At 35.6% G+C, this 18,015-nt stretch overlaps 1 protein-coding gene across 2 annotated transcripts in view; it reads left to right on the top strand.

The window, feature by feature from the left end:
• TOP2B (DNA topoisomerase II beta) overlaps window positions 1–18,015 on the top strand; it is a 65,750-nt gene that overhangs the window by 11,542 nt on the left and 36,193 nt on the right. Inside the window, exons 2-6 of one of the 2 annotated variants that reach the window (XM_061194754.1) lie at window positions 8,671–8,826; window positions 9,709–9,799; window positions 11,135–11,198; window positions 16,401–16,546; window positions 17,392–17,489. In XM_061194754.1, coding sequence (XP_061050737.1) covers window positions 8,671–8,826; window positions 9,709–9,799; window positions 11,135–11,198; window positions 16,401–16,546; window positions 17,392–17,489 — 555 coding nt within the window. Of the gene's footprint in view, window positions 1–8,655; window positions 8,827–9,708; window positions 9,800–11,134; window positions 11,199–16,400; window positions 16,547–17,391; window positions 17,490–18,015 lie in introns of both variants that reach the window. The other variant, XM_061194753.1, reaches the window with a different exon arrangement.

Raw genomic sequence — 18,015 nt, 5'->3', positions numbered from 1 at the left:
CTATTCTGAGGACCCGTTTAAAAAAATCAGTTATGTTTTTATTATTAGATTTGTTTCTATAAATTATCTCATCTCGAAAAGCAAGGGACATGATTAGAAATTTGGAGACGATCTGGCATTTTAAAAATACAGTTCATTTTTCTGGCCAGCAGGTTCGTCATGTAATTAGCTTGACAGAAATAGAATATGAAGACTTTATGAAACAGAATTTTCTTATGTCCAAAGCTATTTTTAATTGACTGGGCAGTGTTAATGGGTAACCTTATAAATGAAAGAATGTATAAGAAAATCTCTTTAATTTTATGTAAAATTTATGGCATTGGAAGATTGTAATTGATGTTTGAATTTCCATAGGTTTTATCTGTTAAAATTCTTGTCTTGTTTTAGACTACTCAGAAGTTATGTATTTTGATTTTTTAAACATACATTTGACATGTGTTTAAAAATAATAACTTTAAAGATGATGGTATGGCTATGCCTAGGTCTTGAAGTGGTATGTTGCTTGTTCAAATGCACAAAATATCTCTGCCCCCCATTGTTTGTCTTCTGATTGTTTCATTTCTCCTAAAATTCAAATACCTATGAAAATATCTTGCTGTGTCTTATATTTGAGTTATTTTTGGGCTCTGAAAAAACGGCCATCATAATAACTTTCTCTTAGTGAGATGTCTTAGTTGTCAGCATTAGGGAATCCCAGAAGGAGAGAGATGTGTTCTCTGTTGCTATTAAGAAGACAGGGAAGTCTCCAGACCCTGGGAATTTTTGTTTGGGATCCTTATCTCTGTAGGAGTTAGAATTAGGATCACAACTTCTGCCTCCTTGGAATTAGCAGAGAAACTGGAATTATAGGGTGCCTCAGAAATGGGCTATTAGTGCTGGTATGTAAGGAATTAGTGGCATGGCCTACAAAAGTGTGAAGTTTGAGATGTCATAAAACCATGCTTGGTATTCTCAGCCCTGTCAGTATATGCTAACTACATAGGTTACTATTTTGTGCAGGTTATTTTTGCCCACTCTTTACTATAGTCTCCAGTAGCTTAATGGCAAAGACTTACACCTGGAAGTTTTGGGGAGCCCTGCAGCCAGCCAGGTTCAGTCGTTGTCAACCTATAACCTGATAAGAATTCACATTCCTTGGAAAGTTTTGAAGACTACAAAAATTAACCTGATATCTTACAGAATTGCGAAATATTTCTTTCTTTTTTTTTTCATTGCAAATATTTATTTCCATTATGAGATCTACAGAGGCGTAATACTGTTAAAATGAGAATAGTTTCTGAACCGTATACACTTTTTTTTTTTAACATCTTTATTGGAGTATAACTGCTTTACAATTGTGTGTTAGTTTCTGCTTTATAACAAAGTGAATCAGCTATACATAAACGTATATCGCCATATCGCTTCCGTCTTGCGTCTCCCTCCCTCCCACGCTCCCTGTCCCACCCCTCTAGGTGGTCACAAAGCACCGAGCTGATCTCCCTGTGCTAAGCGGCTGCTTCCTACTAGCTATCTGTTTTTCATTTGGTAGTGTATATATGTACATGCCACTCTCTCACTTTGTCCCAGCTAACCGTTCCCCCTCCCTGTGTCCTCAAGTCCATTCTCTAGTAGGTCTGCATCTTTATTCCTGTCCTGCCCCTAGGTTCTTGATGACCTTTTTTTTTTTTTTCTGGATTCCATATATATGTGTTAGCATACAGTATTTGTTTTTCTCTTTCTGACTTACTTCACTCTGTATGACAGACTCTAGGTCCATCCACCTTACTACAAATACCTCCATTTCGTTTCTTTTTATGGCTGAGTAATATTCCATTGTATATATGTGCCACATCTTCTTTATCCATTCATCTGTCGTTGGACACTTAGGTTGCTTCCATGTCCTGGCTATTGTAAATAGAGCTGCAGTGAACATTGTGGTACATGACTCTTTTTGAATTATGGTTTTCTGAGAGTATATGCCCAGTAGTCGGATTGCTGGGTGGTATGGTAGCTCTATTTTTAGTTTTTTAAGGAACCTCCATACTGTTCTCCATAGTGGCTGTATCAATTTACATTCCCACCAACAGTGCAAGAGGGTTCCCTTTTCTCCACACCCTCTCCAGCATTTATTGTTTCTAGATTTTTTGATGATGGCCATTCTGACTGGTGTGAGGTGATATCTCATTGTAGTTTTGATTTGCATTTCTCTAATGATTAATGATGTTGAGCATTCTTTCATGTGTTTGTTGGCAATCTGTATGTCTTCTTTGGCGAAATGTCTATTTAGGTTTTCTGCCCATTTTTGGATTGGGTTGTTTGTGTTTTTGATATTGAGCTGCATGAGCTGCTTGTAAATGTTGGAGATTAATCCTTTGTCAGTTGCTTCATTTGCAAATATTTTCTCCCATTCCAAGGGTTGTCTTTTCGTCTCGTTTATGGTTTCCTTTGCTGTGGAAAAGCTTTTAAGTGTCATTAGGTCCCATTTGTTTATTTTTGTTTTTATTTCCATTACTCTAGGAGATGGGTCAAAAAGGAGCTTGCTGTGATTTATGTCATAGAGTGTTCTGCCTATGTTTTCCTCTAAGAGATTTATAGTGTCTGGCCTTACATTTAGGTCTTTAATCCATTTTGAGTTTATTTTTGTGTATGGTGTTAGGGAGTGTTCTAATTTCATTCTTTTACATGTAGCTGTCCAGTTTTCCCAGCACCACTTATTGAAGAGGCTGCCTTTTCTCCATTGTATATTTTTGCCTCCTTTATCAAAGATAAGGTGACCATATGTGTGTGGGTTTATCTCTGGGCTTTCTATCCTGTTCCATTGATCTATATTTCTGTTTTTGTGCCAGTACCATACTGTCTTGATTACTGTAGCTTTGTAGTATAGTCTGAAGTCCAGGAGCCTGATTCCTCCAGCTCTGTTTCTCTTTCTCAAGATTGCTTTGGCTATTTGGGGTCTTTTGTGTTTCCATACAAATTGTGGAATTTTTTGTTCTAGTTCTGTGAAAAGTGCCAGTGGTAGTCTGATAGGGATTGCACTGAATCCATCTGTTGGTATCATCTTTAATTTCTTTCATCAGTGTCTTATAGTTTTCTGCATACAGGTCTTTTGTCTCCTTAGGTAGGTTTATTCCTAGGTGTTTTATTCTTGTTTTTGTAATGGTAAATGGGAGTGTTTCCTTAATTTCACTTTCAGATTTTTCATCATTAGTATATAGGAATGCAAGAGATTTCTGTGCATTAATTTTGTATCCTGCTACTTTACCAAATTCTTTGATTAGCTCTAGTAGTTTTCTGGTAGCATCTTTAGGATTCTCTATGTATAGTATCATGTCATCTGCAAGCAGTGACAGCTTTACTTCTTATTTTCTGATTTGGATTCCTTTTATTTATTTTTCTTCTCTGATTGTTGTGGCTAAAACTTCCAAAACAATGTTCAGTAACAGTGGTGAGAGTGGGCAACCTTGTCTTGTTTCTGATATTAGTGGAAATGGTTTTAGTTTTTCACCTTTGAGAATGATGTTGGCTGTGGGTTTGTCATATATGGCCTTTGTTACGTTGAGGTAAGTTCCCTCTATGCCTACTTTCTTGAGGGTGTTTATCATAAATGGGTGTTGAATTTTGTTGAAAGCTTTTTCTGCATCTATTGAGATGATCATATGGTTTTTATTCTTCAATTTGTTAATATGGTGTATGATATTGATTGATTTGCGTATATTGAAGAATCCTTGCATTCCTGGGATAAACCCCACTTGATCATGGTGTATGATCCTTTTAATGTGCTGTTGGATTCTGTTTGCTGGTATTTTGTGGAGGATTTTTGCATCTATGTTCATCAGTGATATTGGCCTGTAGTTTTCTTTCTTTGTGACATCTTTGTCTGGTTTTGGTATCAGGGTGACGGTGGCCTTGTAGAATGAGTTTGGGAGTGTTCTTCCCTCTGCTGTATTTTGGAAGAGTTTGAAAAGGATAGGTGTTAACTCTTCTCTAAATGTTTGATAGAATTTGCCTGTGAAGCCATCTGGTCCTGGGCTTTTGTTTGTTGGAAGATTTTTAATCACAGTTTCAATTTCAGTGCTTGTGATTGGTCTGTTTATGTTTTCTATTTCTTCCTGTTTCAATCTTGGAAGGTTGTGCTTTTCTAAGCATTTGTCCATTTCTTCCAGGTTGTCCATTTTATTGGCATATAGTTGCTTGTAGTAATCTCTCACGATCCTTTGTATTTCTGCAGTGTCAGTTGTTACTTCTCCTTTTTCATTTCTGATTGTTGATTTGAGTCTTCTCCCTTTTTTTCTTGATGAGTCTGGCTAATGGTTTCTCAATTTTGTTTACCTTCTCAACCAGCTTTTAGTTTTATTGATCTTTGCTATTGTTTCCTTCATTTCTTTTTCATTTATTTCTGATCTGATCTTTATGATTTCTTTCCTTCTGCTAACTTTGGGGTTTTTTTGTTCTTCTTTCTGTAATTGCTTTAGGTGTAAGGTTAGGTTGTTTATTTGAGATGTTTCTTGTTTCTTAAGGTAGGATTGTATTGCTATAAACTTCCCCCTTAGAACTGCTTTTGCTGCATCCCATAGGTTTTGGGTCATCGTGTTTTCATTGTCATTTGTTTCTAGGTATTTTTTTTATTTCCTCTTTGATTTCTTCAGTGATCTCTTGGTTATTAAGTAGTGTATTGTTTAGCCTCCATGTGTTTCTATTTTTTACAGATTTTTTCCTGTAATTGATATCTAGTCTCATAGTGTTGTGGTCAGAAAAGATACTTGATATGATTTCAATTTTCTTAAATTTACCAAGGCTTGATTTGTGACCCAAGATATGATCTATCCTGGAGAATGTTCCATGAGCACTTGAGAAGAAAGTGTATTCTGTTGTTTTTGGATGGAAAGTCCTATAAATATCAGTTAAGTCCATCTTGTTTAATGTATCATTTAAAGCTTGTGTTTCCTTATTTATTTTCATTTTGGATGATCTGATCTGTCCATTGGTGAAAGTGGGGTGTTAAAGTCCCCTACTATGATTGTGTTACTGTCGATTTCCCCTTTTATGGCTGTTAGCATTTGCCTTATGTATTGAGGTGCTCCTATGTTGGGTGCATAAATGTCTACAATTGTTATATCTTCTTGGATTGATCCCTTGATCATTATGTAGTGTCCTTCTTTGTCTCTTGTAATAGTGTTTGTTTTAAAGTCTATTTTGTCTGATACGAGAATTGCTACTCCAGCTTTCTTTTGATTTCCATTTGCGTGGAATATCTTTTTCCATCCCCTCACTTTCAGTCTGTATGTGTCCCTAAGTCTGAAGTTGGGTCTCTTGTAGACAGCATATATATGGGTCTTGTTTTTGTATCCATTCAGCCAGTCTGTGTCTTTTGGTTGGAGCATTTAATCCATTTACTTTAGAGGTAATTTTCGATATTTATGTTCCTATTATGATTTTCTTAATTGTTTTGGGTTTGTTATTGTAGGTCTTTTCCTTCTCTTGTGTTTCCTGCCTAGAGAAGTTCCTTTAGCATTTGTTGTAGAGTTGGTTTGGTGGTGCTGAATTCTCTTAGCTTTTGCTTGTCTGTAAAACTTTTAATTTCTCCGTAGAACCTGAATGAGATCCTTGCTGGGTAGAGTGATCTTGGTTGAAGGTTTTTCCCTTTCATCACTTTAAATATGTCCTACCACTCCCTTCAGGCTTGCAGAGTTTCTGCTGAAAGATCAGCTATTAACCTTATGGGGATTCCCTTGTATGTTATTTGTTGTTTTTCCCTTGCTGCTTTTAATGTTTTTTCTTTGTATTTAATTTCTGATAGTTTGATTAATATGTGTCTTGGCATGTTTCTCCTTGGATTTATCCTGTATGGGACTCTCTGTGCTTCCTGGAATTGAGTAACTATTTCTTTTCCCATATTAGGGTAGTTTTCAACTATAATCTCTTCAAATATTTTCTCAGTCCCTTTCTTTTTCTCTTCTTCTTCTGGGACCCCTATAATTCGAATGTTGGTGCATTGAATGTTGTCCCAGAGGTCTCCGAGACTGTCCTTAATTCTTTTCATTCTTTTTTCTTTATTCTGCTCTGCAGTCGTTATTTCCACTGTTTTATCTTCCAGGTCACTTATCCGTTCTTCTGCCTCAGTTATTCTGCTATTGATTCCTTCTAGAGAATTTGAAATTTCATTTATTGTGTTGTTCATCATTGTTTGTTTGCTCTTTAGTTCTTCTAGGTCCTTGTTAAATGTTTCTTGTATTTCCTCCCTTCTATTTCCAAGATTTTGGATCATCTTTACTATCATTACTCTGAATTCTTTTTCAGGTAGACTGCCTATTTCCTCTTCATTTGTTTGGTCTGGTGGGTTTTTACCTTGCTCCTTCATCTGCTCTGTGTTTCTCTGTCTTCTCATTTTGCTTAACTTACTGTGTTTGGGATCTCCTTTTCACAGGCTGCAGGTTAGTAGTTCCCGTTGTTTTTTGTGTCTGCCCCTAGTGTTTAAGGTTGGTTCAGTGGGTTGTGTAGGCTTCCTGGTGGAGGGGAGTAGTGCCTGTGTTCTGGTGGATGAGGCTGGATCTTGTCTTTCTGGTGGGCAGGTCTGCGTCTGGTGGTGTGTTTGCGATGTCTGTGACCTTATTATGATTGTAGACAGCCTCTCTGCTAATGGGTGGTGTTGTTTTCCTGTCTTGCTAGTTGTTTGGCATAGGGTGTCCAGCACTGTAGCTTGCTGGTCATTGAGTGGAGCTGGGTCTTGGCGTTGAGATGGAGATCTCTGGAGATTTTCGCTGTTTGATATTACGTGGAGCTGGGAGGTCTCTGGCGGACCAATGTCCTGAACTCGGCTCTCCCACCTCAGAGACAGAGGCCTGACACCCGGCCAGAGCACCAAGACCCTGTCATCCACACGGCTCAGAATAAAAGGGAGAAAAAAAGAAAAAAAGAAAGTTATTAAAATAAAAAATAAAGAATAATTATTAAAAATAAAAAAATTTAAAAAGTAATAAAAAAGAAAGAAAGAAGAGAGCAACGAAACCAAAAAAGCAAATTCACCAATGATAACAAGCACTAAAAACTATACTAAAAAAAACAAAAACAAAAAAACCGACAGACAGAACCCTAGGACAAATGGTAAAAGCAAAGCTTATACAGACAAAATCACACACAGAAGCAGACACATACACACTCACAAAAAGAGAAAAAGAAAAGAAATATATGTATTGTTGCTCCCAAAGTCCACCTCCTCAATTTGGGATGATTCGTTGTCTATTCAGGTATTCCACAGATGCAGGTAGATCAAGTTGATTGTGGCGTTTTAATCCGCTGCTCCTCAGGCTGCTGGGAGAAGTTGCCCTTTCTCTTCTTTGTTTGCACAGCTCCTGGGGTTCAGCTTTGGATTTGGACCCGCCTCTGCGTGTAGGTCACCTGAGGGCGGTCTGTTCTTCGCCCAGACAGGACGGGGTTAAAGGAGCAGCTGCTGCGGGGGCTCTGGCTCACTCAGGCGGGGGGAGGGAAGGGTAGGATGCGGGGCGAGCCTGCGGCGGCAGAGGCCAGCGTGACGTTGCGGCAGCCTGAGGCGCACCGTGCGTTCTCCCGGAGAAGTTGTCCCCGGATCACAGGACCATCGCAGTGGTGGGCTGCACAGGCTCCCCGGAGGGGCGGTGTGGATAGTGACCTGTGCTTGCTCACAGGCTTCTTGGTGGCTGAAGCAGCAGCCTTAGCGTCTCATGCCCGTCTCTGGGGTCCGTCCTGATAGCCGCGGCTCACGCCTGTCTCTGGAGCTTGTTTAGGCGGTGCTCGGAATCCCGTCTCCTCGCACACCCCGGAACAGTGGTCTCTTGCCTGTTCGGCAGCTCCAGACTTTTTCCCCGACTCCCTCCCGGCTAGCTGTGGCGCACTAGCCCCGTTCAGGCTGTGTTCACGCCGCCAACCCCAGTCCTCTCCCTGCGATCCGACCTCCGAAGCCCGAGCCTCAGCTCCCAGCCCCCGCCCGCCCCGGCGGGTGAGCAGACAAGCCTCTCGGGCTGGTGAGTGTGGTTGGCACCGCTCCTCTGTGCGGGAATCTCTCCGCTTTGCCCTGCGCACCCCTGTGGCTGCGCTCTCCTCCGTGGCTCCGAAGCTCCCCCCTCTGCCACCTGCAGTCTCCGCCCACGAAGGGGCTTCCTAGTGTGTGGACACCTTTCCTCCTTCACGGCTCCCTCCCACTGGTGCAGGTCCCGTCCTTATTCTTTTGTCTCTGTTTTTTCTTTTTCCTTTTGCCCTACCCAGGTACGTGGGGAGTTTCTTGCCTTTTGGGAGATCTGAGGTCTTCTGCCAGCGTTCAGTGGGTGTTCTGTAGGAGTTGTTCCACATGTAGATGTATTTCTGATGTATTTGTGGGGAGGAAGGTGATCTCCATGTCTTACTCTTCCGCCGTCTTGAAGCTTTTCCAATATTTATTTCTTGACTGAATAGTTGTAGGCTGTTCTAGCTATTCTGGTGACTATGTATACCTACTTTTTGGGCTCAGTCAAAACTGCAGTTTCACACTATATTATAAAAGGTACTAGATTTTCAGTAAATAGACCTGTGTTCTTTTTAGAACTTAAAAATCAGAGCCTGAAAGATAATTTTGTTGTTAAAGAGAAAACCTATGTTATGTGTCCATATACATTTTAGTTTACTCCTTGGTAGGTTATTTAAATTTGATTTTTTGGTTAATTTTAGACTCTTTTTGATCAGAACAATGCTGCAAAAAAAGAAGAGTCAGAAACTGCAAACAAAAATGATTCTTCAAAGAAGTTGTCTGTCGAGAGAGTGTATCAGAAAAAGACACAACTTGAACATATTCTCCTTCGTCCTGATACGTACATTGGGTCGGTGGAGCCATTGACACAGGTAATTATTAAATTTTACTGAAATTAGATGTATTTCTACTTTTTAATACAATTTTGTAAGTATATGCTCTGTGACTACACAATTTCATGTCTCTGGTAATGACAGAAAGTAGGGAGAGAGATCTAAGAGGTAGAAATGTCTTAATTTTTCACTAGAAATTAAAAAAACTGGGAGCTAAAAACTATCTGAGAAGTATAGAGTATAGAGAAGTATACAGTAAAATGGTGCTATGTGAACTTTTTAAAAGTTCTGAAGTTCATGCTGTGGTTTATTTTAAATTCTAGAATTTATATATACACATTGATGACTATTGTTTAATGCTTACTATGGACTTGGTTTACGCATAGCAATTTTTTTCTAGCAGTTTTGTGAAGCAGGTACTATTATCTCCATTTTATAAATGAGGACACTGAAGTTTAAATAATTTAAGTAACTTGCTCAGACCTCTCAACTAGTGAGAGCTGGGATTCAAAGCTAGGTGTCTCTGACTCCAAAATCATGCTGCATTCATACTGTTTTACTCTGTGCTACTTATACTACAGAAAAATATAATGTGTGAAGTAAAAGTGTAAAGTAAACATAATTTTTTTCCTATTTTATTTAAATACTGTTTCTAACAATTTTTGGTGCCTTATATTAAAGCTGACCTTATGTATGAGTAAGAATACAGACTTGATACAAAATGAACAATTTCTCAATTTTGAGGCTATTTAAATTGAAGATGAATACAACGAGGTTGACTGCAGCTGAAGTAGTATGTTTTTCTACTTTGAAGATCTAAGTATTTACAGACTAAATGACAAATATGGGTTTATGCTTTGTAAAATTGATGTTAAATATTTTTTACTCCATAAGTTCTTTTGAACTTTTCTCTCAATGCAGCTCATGTGGGTGTATGATGAAGACGTAGGAATGAATTGCAGAGAGGTTACCTTTGTGCCGGGTTTATACAAGATCTTTGATGAAATTTTGGGTGAGTACTTGCTTAAGATTTAATGCATCTGTTTCTATTGATATCATTATAATGTCCCTATATATGTAAAGCCAGACTTATAAATTTTAAAGGCATATCTCTGGTTTTTATGCTGAGTATAAATGTTCTTCAGAAAATCTGTATTACCTGCTGTAATATGTTCATATCTCTAGACATCATGTCTTTGTGTTTCGGTTTGTTCATCTGTAAAATGCATGTGTTGTATTTGATCAGTAATCCCAGGGTCATTTTATGGTCCTGTATGTGCAGTCGTCTCGGGGCTGCTCACATCCCAGTCAACAGGGGAGGGCACGTTAAAAATATAGATTTCAGAGCCTGATCTTGCAGAGTCAGTCAGTTTGAGTTGAGACACATGAAAATGGGTTTTTCACCAACACATTAGGTATTTCTATTGGGCAACTAGGTTTAACAACCATTGTTCCGAATACCTCTGTCCTTTCCAAATCACATGATTAGTTAAATCGCAACAAAGTGTGGATACCTAATTGACTCCTAGGGCAGGCTTGCACTTTGGAAACGTTTTTAGCCAAGGATTCTCTATAGAGACTCATCAGTGCCACTTGAGGTTTCCTACCAGGGTTGTTTAGGTCTCTTGAAGCTTCTTTTGGTCTTTGGGAAAAGGATAGGAGAGTTAAACTGGTTACTTACGTTTTGTACTTTTCACTCTTGTCTCACAACTATCCGCCAGTTTTACTTTTAGGTTACGCAGTGTTTATCAGGAACATATTCCTTCTGTGACTGAAGTTCAGTTTGACAGCTGGCTAACCACTGAAGCTGTGGTTAATGTATGCAAGTATTATCAGTTATAGTTCATAGGATTTAAAATTTTGATTTCTAAGGATGCTAAAGAGTGCCTTTCTAATTCAGAAATAACTGGTTTCAGCTCAATCTGTCTATAAAATCACTAGTTTATTGAAGGAGAGCAAGAGAAAGTAGTTATGTGTTGCCAAGATAAAATATAGTTAAACCCGATATTTTACTTTTAGACCTGGATAGGGGATTGTAAACTGCAGATGTTTGTTTTTACTTAATTTGTTTTTATATATCATAGAATCATTCCCCCCCCCCCCCCGTTTTGTGGTAGAAGACATAACCGTAATTTGGTGTGATATAAAATTTAAGAATATTATTTGGAAAATAAGATTTTGTATTAGAAGTTAGCAGTATTATTTTCATTAACTATTACCATATGTAAATGTTTATATTAAGCAGTGATGCACATGTAGCTGATGTTTATTTATGTATGCCCTTGTATGTTTATTTATTATAACTTTTTATATATTTTATTACTTATCAAAATATTTAATTTTGTAGTTAATGCAGCTGACAATAAACAGAGGGATAAGAACATGACCTGTATTAAAGTTTCTATTGATCCGTAAGTATATTTCAAGTTTAATTTTTTATGCTAAGTTGTTTTATTCAGATGTTCAACTTCGAACATTCCTCAAAGGAATAATGCATACAGTTAGTACTCTTGAGTTTCTGGTTGCTTGAGACCTTGTTATTTTTGCCTCTTTTGGCCAGAATGCTACCCTCTTATAGTTTCCTCTGTCATTCATGATCTTTTTCTCCAAAGTATTCAGTACTTCCTTATGGGAGCGCTTGGAGACCATTTTTCTCCCTCTTTGATGCTGTGGATACTGTTTCAGCTGCTAGTATAATCAATCTTTTCTTATTTTTGCTTTCGTACTCAAGGCTATGGGCTATTGTTAGTACTATTCCAGTTATATTATGGGTTAAATTTACTTTTTCATAACCAACATTTGGACTTTTCCATTTATAACATTTGTAAATTGGGAACTGCTGGCATTATAGACTATATCTACCAGGTGTTCAGCTGTTCACTAACAGTGATTTTTTTTTTTTGGAGGACTGAGGGGGAGTGAAAATAATAAAGTATTTCTAACTTAAAACTTTATCCTGTTTTCACCAGTATGCTTTTGTGAGATATTATGTTACATTTATCCTTTATAATTAGTAATTTAGCATGATTTTAAGGTTTTTCTTTAACATGAAACTTTAATAATTCAGTTATAGCCTTACTGTCAGTAATCTAATTTTAAGGACATGGTTAAGATAAATGATATAATAAAAATATAATTTATATTTGGTTATACCATGAAGTTGACTGTATCTTATATGAAAATATTACCACATAACTATACTGTTGAAGTTCTTGATTTTTCTTTTTCTTCCTTTTTTTATTTGTTTTTCATTTGCATCATTTCTATAACAGATAAATTCTTGAGAATCTGTATGGTAAGATGCACAGGACACTTACAAGTTGCAACTTAGGCAGACATTTAAAAGGAAATTTTGGCTGCCAGGATTTCTTTCCTTCCATATTTAGGAAATTATCAGTTAAAAATGGTATCATTTATTATGTTTTAGGAGAGCTAGTAAGGAGTAATAGATGTTGAATTTTTGATATCTTTAAGCTTTTTTAAAAATCAGAACTGAAAGACTCTGAAAACTAAGGAAGAAGGCCTTTTCTTAAATACATTCATGGTGAACATGGTTACGATATTTGGTTCTTTTATCTTAATTGTTTTGACCACATTGATCCAACAATGTGGACTTAAAAAAAAAAGATTAGATAGAACCCCATCATAACAAAGTGATCAAGAAGTGAGCTATAAAACAGCTCTGTAGACCAAATAATGACTCTTGGTGGCAGGCTTTACTTTAAGTTTATTACAGATTTGGGACAAAGTAATTCTATGTAACTAGTGCCTTTACTGCTCTCTTTCTAACTCCCTTTTCATTCAGCAGACATTTTTGTGTGAGTATAAGAGTGTCATAGAATTATAACTAAATTTATTTGGTTCTTAATGGCAATCAGATAACAGTTTCTTTTTTCTTATTTATCTCTAAGTCATTTTAACTGCTTCTGCTGGAAATTTCTTTTATTTCATATAAAATATGTATATAAAACAAAAATTCATAGTCGACTATTCCAAGGAAAAAAGGGTGAAGGTAGTATATTTTTCACCTCTCCTTTCCTATTTTACTTTTGTTTATAAATTATTGATGAGACTCTTGAATCTTTCTCCTGCTTTTAATTAAAATATATGTTTTATACACACACATATTTAAAATTGGCAACAGACAACCATTTTGGGACATGTTGCTGATCCTTATATTTTATTATTTATTTATATTTTATTTGTTAATTTTAACAATAACATTTTGACTTTTGTGAATATTCTCCCATAAAATCATTCCTTATGTTTTTCCTTTACTGCATATATTACAGAATTCATGCTACTTTTATTAAAATAAATTTTATTTCAGAGATGCAATTTTTGCTTAAGTTAGATTTCTAAATTAAGAAGTCATTTTAAAGCAGAATTCAGATGGGGAAAAGTGCTGTTAGGCTGTTTATTTTATTGACCCATTTTTCTCTGCTGTCCATTTTTTATATTCTTTGGGTTTCATTCTTTTTAACATTTTTGTATAGCAGATTTTATTTTTCTTTGTGCATGTGTGTACATGAACTCTTTGTGTAAAAGAGAGGTTAAATTTTGATAGTTAATGGGTTAAGTGTAGAGGATACACAGCACAGTTTAGCTCTTATTCCTCTTTTGATAATACTCTGTGACGTGGGAATAAAATTTAAGTAAACAGCCATGGTTGTAAAACAAAAAAAAACAAAAAAACAAACAAAAAAAAAGTAGGAATAGATTAGCAAGGGATGCCATGCAGAATTTGGACAGCAATTCTAGAAAGAGAATTTGAAGCAACTTCTTACAGGGGAGCTTAAAACCCATTAAATAGTATAACATAATGGTTAGTTGTTATTGAAACAACTTATTTGTTGGCATCTATTTGATTAAAATCAAATAACCGTGGAAAGCACATTAACCAGAGTTCTGTTTCTCTAGCTTAAGTATTCTTATTTATTCAGGGTTGAAACTCTTAAAGCTGTAGCTTTCAAAAAATAATACACACTCATACTGAAATATATGTACATATATATATACATTTTTAAAAAATCACCTCCTGTATACTATTTTGTATCTTTCAATTTTTATTTGACATACTGTGGGTAGCCTTCTTTATTAACTTATGTAGATCTACTTAATTCTTTTTAATGTTCTGAAGTATTTTATTATGTCAGTATGTCATCATTGTTTAACCTCTTTCCAGCTAATGAATATTGGATGTTTAGATTGTTTTCCAGGTTTCTCGTTAGCTTTAATTATTTCAAAACTTTATTTATAGCTTATTCAAGGACATCATTCTTTTTCTTAATACTTCTGTGAAGATTATTGATGGAGCAAAGAATATAGTTATAGAATTCTGAATCATTGTTTAGAGATTATAGAAATAAGTACCAGATCTAGGAAGTGAAATAGATTGAAATTTTGTAATAGGTGACTTTGATAGAAAATTTCAGTTTCATACTCATACAGGCTTATAGAATGTACTTGATATCAAACCTCATTTTTTGAAACTGTGATGAAGATAACGCATTTATAAAGTGCCTTATTTTAATTTAAGTACCACATATACTAAGTAGGATGAAGAAATTTTAAGGGTTTTCTCATGAGTTTGTTGACTTTTTGTGTCATTCTGAGATGTTTAATATCCGTAATTTTCCATTCATTGTCTTTCTTCATTTCCTTCAGAATTCTTCTCTATAGTTTTAAACTCCATGAAGTGTCTTGTAAAAAAAAAAAAAAAAAAAAAAAAAAGGTGCTTAATAAGTTACAGGTTTTAAGCCCAAGCTAGGAACTATTTGGAAGTCTAAAAAAGTAATGCAATACACGGCCCTTGTTTCTAAGGCGCACTATTTTGACATCTGCATTTAGGACACACAAGGTAAAGTACAGTAGCTAATTTGAAACCATTACATACTTAAATATTCAGCTGTGTATTCTGTAGAGAGTGTTTACCCACAAGTGAGCTAACCTAATTATGTCCTGAGGTCCCCCGTAAATACTTTAGATTTTTTTGCAAGTTTCAATATAAGGAGGGTTGGGAAACATTGTTTTAGGCTGGGTAAAAGGCTTGTGGGAGAACTGAAGTCGTAAATTGATCCTTGAAGTTAAGGTAAAATTTGGCTAGACAAAGAGGGAAAAGGTAGTACAGGCAAGGGAAAGACCAATAAACAAAGAAATGGAAGAATTGGGAATGAACATGGACAAGTAATAAAACTGACCTGCAGGAAAATAGGATGCATGTTGCAGAATAGTGGTAGTTCAGTTTGACTCTAAGTAAGGATATGGATAACGGGCCTGGAACATGCAATAGAAGACACTTAAACTACTGATGTGTCCTGGAGCAAACAGTAGTGTGAGGAGAGCTGTGGTATCAGAATATAGTTAAGGGGAGTGGCTAGCTCTGTTTTTTAGCAGTGTTGCAGTAACAATATTTAAGGTGATGCTAATTTAGACTCCTATACTGGCATTTGGAATGAAAGAAGGTCGGATACTGCTGAAACGAATCTAATAGAACAAATTAATGTCTTGATGACTAAATGACTTTAGAGAATGATCAGGAGATATGAATAAAAATGATATCAAAATTTGAGTCTCCACGATTCGGAGAGTTGAACCTATATTGTAGAGTGAGGGAAAGAAGGTGATGTGTTAAGTTATTTTTTAGTTTCTTTTTCTTAAACTTTTAAAAATTTAATTAATTTCCTCCTGGATCTTTGATTTTCATTTTGGCTTTTATAACATTTTTTTTTTTAGTTGTAATAACTACTTCTAGTAACTCTAGAGAGATTAAGCTATGTATGTGTGAGTGAAACAGTGTGTCTAAGAATAATTGTGAATCAGATTGGCAAATGGTAGCTTTTTAAGGTAATTCTCAGTGAAGCTGTGTTTCTTTGCACATTTGGCTAAGTGGGTAAAGGCATCGTAATATATACTACCCTGAAACAATAGGGTAGGCAAAATTTTCCATCAGGACCATGGCCTACGTCAAGTTGCTGTTAACTGTAGGAACCTCTACTCCATACCATTTAGGACTCAAATGGATGGTTTTGTGATTGAAAAACCTAAAAAACCTAAAATAGGTAATACTTAACATATTTTAAAACCATTAAAGTCAGTTTATAACAATGACTGCCACAATACAAACAACCCTCTAACATTTAGGTGGAGAATGGAGTACATTTCAGGCTGTTTTTCCTTTTCTGTCTGCCCTGCTCAGCAGTCAGGTAGGAAATAAAAATGGCCATGGCCACTGGCCCTGCAGAGCCCGGGTTCACAGGTGGTTGACTGGCAGGGTGAAGCAGGAAGATCATGGCTAATATGTATGAAAAGAAAATGAAATTGATAGCTGGCTTCTTACAAAAGCTTCACTGCTTTTACTACTGAGAAGAGTTTCTTTTCCTGAGAAATTTTGCAGTATTACCTGCAGATCTTAGTGATCCTAATTTGAGTTATGACTCAGGGATAGAAATGTGTGTCCTCAGCAAGTATTTTCTTGGAAGACGAGTGAGTGTCTCCCAATTGGTAATGGCTGGCAAACTCAGGTTTATTCTGGGTTACATTACTTTTGATGTAAATTAATTGATATAGCTTATAACTATTTTAAGCTCTAAACTCTGCTTGTTTATTTACAGTGAATCTAACATTATAAGCATCTGGAATAATGGGAAAGGCATTCCGGTAGTAGAACACAAAGTAGAGAAAGTTTATGTTCCTGCATTAATTTTTGGACAGCTTTTAACATCCAGTAACTATGACGATGATGAGAAAAAAGTAACAGGTAAAGTCTGATTTAGGCTAATCAGAATTTTTATTGAAAAATATTGCCCTCTCTTACTATTTCTATATAAAATATTACAGAAAAGGAAATCTGTATAGTTTTATTTTGAGAAAATCCTTTTCAGAATTAATATATAAAAAACTATCATGTTTAATTGTTTTCTTGGTTATAGTCTGATAGAGACTTAACTCTCGTACGCTGACGTCTGCTAGAACTCCTGGAGCTCTAACCTGGCTAACGGTTTGGGTTTTGAATTAGAGTCTTGATGAAAATAAGATGTGTATGATTCCTGTTTATGTGAATTTGTTTTTACGTAAGCACCATGTCTTTTGGTATCAGTTAAATTGCTTTTAAACTGATTTCTTTAAGAGGGTCAAGATTGAAAGTCTAGACTCTATGAATAGAGTTGAAAGTGCTTTGACCAAAACCAGATGTTTTTCTACTTATTTACATTTCCTAAGTAGATTGATAATTTTTTTTTCCAAAACCAAGGCTCTAGGAAGTTATATAGATTAAAATTTTGTAATAGAGAAGTAACTTTGATAGAAAGCTCAGATTTCATACTTAGACTTACTGAATTATAGGAGATACAAAGCTTAATGTTTTTGAAGTTGTGATGAAGATAATGAATCTACAAAATGCATATTTTAATTTTACTATATGTGCTAAATCTTAATTGTATTTTTCTTTAAATGAAAAATCTAAATATACTTTGCATTATCATCAATTGATTATTTCAATAAGTGGAAACTGTTTTGCAACAGACCTGCTGTATGGTAGGTGAGTTAACAAAGTTTCTTTAAAACCATTTTCATTAAACCTTTCACATTTAATTGTTTTTACAGGTGGTCGCAATGGTTATGGTGCAAAACTTTGTAATATTTTCAGTACAAAGTTTACAGTAGAAACTGCTTGCAAAGAATACAAACATAGTTTTAAGCAGGTATGATAGAAATGTGCCTAATTCTTTTTTTTTTTTTTTTTTTTTTTAAATAATCGTGTTTGTTGCTTTGCCAAGATAGTAGACCTTAGGTGAATTGCAATGATACCTATATAACTTTTTTTAAAGCATTAAGCAAGTAATCAGAGTAAAAAGACTTCAGAATGCCTGGGATATTTTACATAAACCTATCTTTCTCCTATTCCTTTAAAACAAATGCTTTACTTAACAGACTTTTCCTTTAACCTCTTTAAGCAATAGGGAAAATGTCCTGACCCTCATAGGCAGATTGAAATACATCCGCTTAGCATGTTTGAAAAATTCCTTGTTGATTCATCAAATTTACATTTCAAAATTTTATATTTCACTTTTGTAGACCTTTGAAAATAGTTTGAAAGTTTACGTAAGCTAAAATAATTTTGTCAGGAAAAGCATCATACCTTTTTATTTTTGTAAAATTCTATGTGGTCATGTTGAAGAATTTGAAAGATGTTTAACTAACAATGTATAAAGTTGTGCAGTTTATTTT

This window comes from Eubalaena glacialis, chromosome 6, assembly GCF_028564815.1.
Source record: "Eubalaena glacialis isolate mEubGla1 chromosome 6, mEubGla1.1.hap2.+ XY, whole genome shotgun sequence".
NCBI lineage: Eukaryota > Metazoa > Chordata > Mammalia > Artiodactyla > Balaenidae > Eubalaena > Eubalaena glacialis.
This window is presented reverse-complemented; position numbering and strand designations above follow the sequence as displayed.